This window comes from Panthera leo, chromosome A1, assembly GCF_018350215.1.
Source record: "Panthera leo isolate Ple1 chromosome A1, P.leo_Ple1_pat1.1, whole genome shotgun sequence".
NCBI classification, from domain to species: Eukaryota; Metazoa; Chordata; class Mammalia; order Carnivora; family Felidae; genus Panthera; species Panthera leo.
This window is the reverse complement of record NC_056679.1, coordinates 92,477,882-92,484,700: the sequence shown is the minus strand read 5'-3', so window position 1 is coordinate 92,484,700 and position 6,819 is coordinate 92,477,882. Positions and strand designations below refer to the sequence as shown.

Here is a 6,819-nt window from a genome sequence, read left to right as displayed (position 1 = left end):
ACAGTTGGGCCAACTAGCCCATCCTCTACCAGGTGTAGACAGAACAATGGTCTACAGCACGTGCCCCTGGCCAGCACTCTAACAGTTACATGTTAAATCTAAACAGAGGGAAAGGTGTGCTTACCAGTTTATGATGGGTGTTAGAGCCTGAACCAGTTCTTACCAGGAATACAATACACCGAGGCACACGCCTGTCAACTCATCTTGGCAGTCACAGGGGACCTTCCACACACACCGAAGGTAAGTCCACCTTTGAAACAGGACTTAGCAACAACCACAAAGCCAAGAATCCACAGGCCCATGCAAGGAATCAGTACTTGGGGTGAACACACAAACACTGGTTGCCCATTCCAATCAGCATAAAAACAAATGTACAGCTAAGGAGAACCAATCATTTGAAGAAAGTCAGTAGCCTCAGAGAGGTGTAACCAACTGAACAAAGCTACCGAAGAAAAATTTTACTGGAGGCCTTAAAAGAAGACCTGAATAAATGGAAATCTAAGCCATGCTCATGGAAGGGAAGGGAACCCTGTAAACCTTTGGTCTCTCTGCCAAATAATATATGACACCAGTGTACTTCAAATAAAAATCCAACAAGATTTTCCATGGAACACGTACACAAAGGACTCCAAACTTCATAGAAACATCAGTGTTGCAAGAATACCCTTGTCCGTTTTGAAGAGGAACGAGAGAGAGATTTCCTACCAAATATCAAAACTTACCGTGAAGATTTAGTAATTAAAACAGAACAGTATTTGAAATGGATAAGCAAATGGAAGAGAAGAGGTAGCTGGGACTTAAGATATGACAAAGATGACATTCTAAATAAAAGGGACAGGCCATCAGGTAAGTGCTACGGACCAATAGGGAAACCACTTGAGGAAAAACATTAAGCTTATGTCTATGTAACAACTTGGCGCATAAATTCCAGCGAGACCAAAGATGTAAATGCACATAATAAAAACAGAAAAGTATGAGAAGAAAATGAGTAAATCTTTAATCACCTCAGGGTGTGAGTAATCTTTCGGAACATGGCAGGGAAGTAATTAAGAACTGGCTTATCAATTTGACCACATAAAATTAAAACTATGCAAAAATAAATTCAATAAATGAGGATAAAAGGCAAAGAACAAGCTGAGGGAAAAATTCAACATATAAAATTGAGAGTCTTGGGGCGCCTGGGTGGCTCAGTCGGTTAAGTGTCCGACTTCAGCTCAGGTCATGATCTCACAGTTCATGGGTTTGAGCCCTGTGTTGGGCTCTGTGCTGACAGCTCAGAGACTGGAGCCTGTTTCAGCTTCTGTGCCTCCCTCTCTCTCTCTGTCCCTCTCCTGCTTACACTCTGTCTCTCTCTCAAAAATAAATAAACACTAAAAAAAAATTTTTAATTGGCCAAATCAATTTCATTGCAAGAATGTAAACATGATTTAATATGAAGAGATGTATTAATGTAATTTTTTTTTATTTGAAAGAGAGAAAGAGAGAGCACACAAGTGGGGGGGGGGCAGAGGGAGGGAGGGAGAGAGGGAGAGAGGGAGAGAGAGAGAATCCCAAGCAGGCTTCATGCCCAGGACAGAGCCTGACACAGGGTTTGATCCCACAATAGTGAGATTCCACAACCTGAAGGAATATATATTATATTTATATGAATAAATATTTACATAATATATATGTATATATAATATATATACTAAAAAACCTCTTCATAAACTAGACCCAATAGGATATTTCAAGCACCTAACAGAGTGCCTATGATGTTGGAAGCATTCAGTAAATAACTATCAAATTATTGCATAAACCATGATTCCTTCATTTGAAGGAATTTAAAAAAATTTAAAGCAAATTTAAAAAATTTGCTTTAAAGCAAAAGCAATTTTTTCTTGACATTAATAATGGTGAAAACTCAGAGGCAAAACTAGGAGGAAAAATGCTCCCTCTACTGTTATTTACCTCTGAAATAGGGTAAGTTTAAAAAAAAAAAAAAAAAAAAAAAAAAGAACCAGAAGGCATAAATACTAAATTTTTTTTTAAAGGGGGAAAAAAAAAGAAAGTACAAAATAATTATTTCCAACAAGTGATCTGATTGCCTCCCTGGACATTCCTTATCCCCCCATCTCTTCCACCTTCTTCCCTGGATGCCTGCCCCCCTCATCCCACAAATACACATGGATAGGTGAGTCATCACAGAACAGAAAGCAAACCATTCAGGCCCACCAAATATATAAAAACCAAATCGTTAACACTAAGGTCAATAGCAGACTTGTCTCCTAAGCTTTCCATCAGCATCCCTGAATTGTTGTCCTGGGACAGCAAATGGCCTTTCCATTTCATTTCCATCATTTCTTTTCTGACTGAACAGATCTGACACTGGGATCACTTTGTTGCCTTAAACCAAGGACTCAGGGGTGCCCTAGGTGGCTCAGTTGGTTAAGCAGCCAACTCTTGGTTTCAGCTCAGGTCACGATCTCATAGCATCAGGCTCTGTGCTGACAGCGTAGAGCTTGCTTGGAATTCTCCCTCTCGCCTTCTCTCTCTGTCCCTCTCCCACGTGCGCTTTCTCTGCTTCTCTCAAAATACATAAACTTAAAAACAAATGAACAAACAAACACAGGGCTCAAAAAAGCACAATCCCTGCTGATAAAGCACTGTGGAAATGGAAGATAAGGGGTCTTCCTTCTAAACTGAAAACAGACCCAGAAGTGCAAGATCTTTCTTTATCTCTATAAGGAGAATCCTCTACAATTCTGGACACTTTCATTTTATATAGCACAAATCCTAACAAAGAACAAACCCTTTAATAAGTCCATTATGCGTGAATTTTTCTACCATTTGCATTATTTTGTTCATTTCCAATCAATCCCCTATTATCAATAAGATCCCTTGCCCCTGGAAGGTGGTAATAGTTTTTTTAAAAAGTTTGAGGGGTGCCTGGATGGCTCAGTTGGTAGAGCATGTGGCTCTTGATCTCGGGGCTGTGAATTTGAGCCCCACGTTGGGTGTAGAGATTACTTAAAATAAAATCTTTTTTTAAAAAAGTTTGAGAATTGATACTATAAGCCATTCATGTCTTTTATGTCTCATAGTAACCAGGACAGACTGGAAGCACAATGGCAGTGGAAGTAGACTGGTAACAATTTTAAAAGCAGGTGGTAGTGAACATAAGGGAAAAGGGTAAGAATGGAATTGCTGGTTGGTCATACAGGGAGTTAATTAAAAACTCCACGAATCTATCATTTCAAAGATTTTAATGTAGGGGGGCATGGATGGCTCAGTCGGTTGAGCTTCCAACTTCAGCTCAGGTCATGATCCCATGATTCAGGAGTTCAAGCCCAGCATCAGGCTCTGTGCTGTCAGCGAGGAGTCTGCTTTGGATCCTCTGTCTCCCTCTCTCCCTACTCCTCACCCTCTCATTCTCTCTCCCTCTCTCTCTCTCCCTCCCTCTCTCCCCCCCCCCCCCTCTATCTTACTCTCAAAAATGAATAGGGGCGCCTGGGTGGCGCAGTCGGTTAAGCCTCCGACTTCAGCCAGGTCACGATCTCGCGGTCCGTGAGTTCGAGCCCCGCGTCAGGCTCTGGGCCGATGGCTCGGAGCCTGGAGCCTGTTTCCGATTCTGTGTCTCCCTCTCTCTCTGCCCCTCCCCCGTTCATGCTCTGTCTCTCTCTGTCCCAAAAATAAATAAAAAACGTTGAAAAAAAAAAATTTAAAAAAAATAAAAAAATAAAAAAAAAAAATAATAAAAAAAATGAATAAACATTTTTTTAAAAAGATTTTAATGTATTTTGCTATTAGTCTGAGTTCACAAACATTATGTAAGTTTTCCAAATGTTTTATGTGCACTATCCAAAAAAGCAAAAATATTTAGGAGCTTAAGAACTATTTTGAAGCTCCAATCTATCTTCAATGTAGATTTCTTTTGAAAAACAATAAAGCTGACCCGTGCCATCAGGAATTCAATTAGACTATTTCACAGGTAATGGTTTCTGATTTAGTGGTGCAATCATCCATAAAATAGAGTCCTTTCAGAGTTTACTGAGCCATTTTTAATTGTTTTTCCTTAAAGTCAAACTGAAGACTGCTATAAGAAGTAATAATATATTTCCCTGGGTATGTCTCAGTGGTTTATAACCAAAATACAGCACCTTTAGCTGAAAGACTTGTTTTAGGTTTCCCATCCATTTAAAATTGGACTTACATTTCTAAATTAAATATACACACACACATATTACATATACATGTACATATATACATGTGAATATTCTGGTAGATATCCTGGTATTATGGTGACAATGATATTTCATATTTTTTTAAATTTTTTTTAGTTTATTTCTTTTGAGAAAGACAGAGTCAGCGCAAGTAGGGGAGGGGCAGAGAGAGAGGGAGAGAGAAAATCCCAAGCAGGCTCACGCTGCCAGTGCAGAGCCTGACTCAGGGCACAAACTCACCAAACCATGAGATCATGATCTGAGCCAAAACCAAGAGGCAGACACTTAACCAACTGAGCCACCCAGGTGCCCCGATATTTCATATTCTTATGAGCAATTTCTTTTACAAAGCTAAAACTGGTCCTTACTTGTAAGAACCATATACATTACGAGGTATCGACTCACACTTCATCATTGAGAATGCCAACCATATAGACTGCATCAATGCTTGGAAATATGTTTAGACAATTTGGTGAAAACTGGAAAACTCAATACATAACAGAGTACAGACATACCAACCCAAACTCAACTGCATGAAATTAAAATGGGAATCCAGCTGGGGTGTGATGAAAGGACCTCCGGTGCCTTTCCTAGCTTGGAAATCTAGAAACCAAGGTCTGAATTCCAACATCCGCAACTATGTGTAAAAGGCCTAATTCTCTTGAGCCTTTTTGGCAGAGCTGGTTTCCATCCATCAGGTGTCAGCTTCTACTAGTGACAGGTGACTGATTCATAGAAAAGGGCCCCCACAGACCAGCTCACCAAAGACCTGCACTGGGGCCCCGTTCATGGACTGCTTCAGCACCCAAAGAACGACCTTCCTGAAGCCTACCGTCACCTTCCTGCCCCTTCCAGAAGCTATCTTCATCCCTTAAATTTTTCAAAATATACACACAACATGACACTTTATCATTCAAATCCCCTGCCTAGCATCCTACACCCTATCTTCTCCAGAATAAATATTCTGAATTCCTTCAAACATTTCTTTATACAGTCTGGTTTTCCCAGAATAGTCCAGGCTTAACTTCGTTTTTTTAGAACAATAACTACGCCTCTCAAAATACGAAGTTCACTAAGTTAAAATATGACATTCAAACTAATACAGAATGGATGTGCATTAAATACCTTATTCAAATTATTCATTAAGGAGGAAACAAATAACATGATAGAGGAACTAGAAAAAAGGTGTTAGAATAAGTTTGCTAGTTGAGATCTAAAACTAGTTAATCCTAACTGGAACTGAATAATAAACTTTGGGGTTGTTTTTTTCTACAAGTATCCTTTGTAGACTTCACAGTGTCCAGGACCTAATCAAATAATAGAGAGCAGGGGTGCCTAGGCGGCTTAGTTGGATAAGTGTCCAATTTTGGCTCAGGTCAGGATCTCGTGGTTTGTGAGTTCGAGCCCCGCATTGGGAACTGTGCTGACAGCTCAGAGCCTGGAGCGTGCTTCAGATTCTGGGTCTCCCTCTCTTTCTCTGCCCTTCCCCCCATTCATGCTCTGTCTCTCTCTCAAAAATGAATAAACATTAAAAATAAATTTAATAAATTAATTTTTAAAAAAATAATAGAGAGCAAAGTCAAAAGGTATACCCTTCTAGGGGTTCAAATAATCCCTGGGCAGGTCTGATAAATAATGCCCCAGGATGATGTGAAAAGAACATTAAATTATTCTCTTGCTTTGTTTCCAAGTGTTGGATAATTTTTCTTAATGGACCTCTTTCATTCTCCCAACGCATCCCAGTTTGTACAATAAATTATATGGCGGCCAAACTTACAGCACCTCATTGACATATTCCTCACCTTCCTGGCCAAGGTTTATCCTTTAGGATGTAGCACCCAGAACCAAAAAATAAAAAACTCCACATATGCCTTGAACCATGCAGGCTACAGAATAATTCGGACCTTCCATAATCTCAGCACTATCTCAGCACTACACATGAAATGAACAAAGATCACGTTAATAGCCACATGGTATCACTGACCTATGTTAAGCAACTGAAACCCTCAGTCTTCTTTACCTAGAATGCTCCTTTGGTAAATATATTTTTCAAAATGCTGATTTTACTCCTCCTGACACATAAAAACTGTCCTTCTCTTGACTTCCGGTGTAGCCATGAAGTCAGCCATGGCGGCTGATGGTACCACTAACCTGTCACAGCAGCCACCTCCAGAGCTTGTGGACAAATGTATAGGATCAAGAATTCACAGTGTGATGAAGAGTGATAAAGAAATTGTTGGCACACTTTTGAGATCTGATGAATTTGGAAATCACATCAGAAGGATCACCAAATTAGATCAGATTTCGTTATATAGAAATAATTTAACAATGCTGGTTCCTGGAGGAAAAGGACCTGAAATATAAATGGATTTCCTTGGCTTACTCTCTTTTGTCTTATAATGACACAAAATAGAAATTTCTTTTTAAACTTTTAATGTTTGGATTCTATAAAGCTAAGTGTCCCAGTAAAGGGAAATGTTTTGAAGATGCATTGTTGGTTTTTTTTTTTTAATTAATTTATTTATTTTGAAAGAAAGAGAGAGCACAAGCAAGGGAGGGGCAGAGAGAGAATCCCAAGTAGGCTCCACGCTGCCAGACAGAGCCTGACAGAGGGTTC

At 39.6% G+C, this 6,819-nt stretch overlaps 1 protein-coding gene across 1 annotated transcript; it reads left to right on the top strand.

The window, feature by feature from the left end:
* The first annotated feature begins 6,329 nt into the window (after window positions 1-6,329).
* LOC122200073 (U6 snRNA-associated Sm-like protein LSm5) lies at window positions 6,330-6,566 on the top strand. The gene has a single exon (XM_042905493.1). It carries the CDS (start codon window positions 6,330-6,332, stop codon window positions 6,564-6,566), a length of 237 nt encoding a protein of 78 aa, XP_042761427.1.
* Window positions 6,567-6,819: the final 253 nt, after the last annotated feature.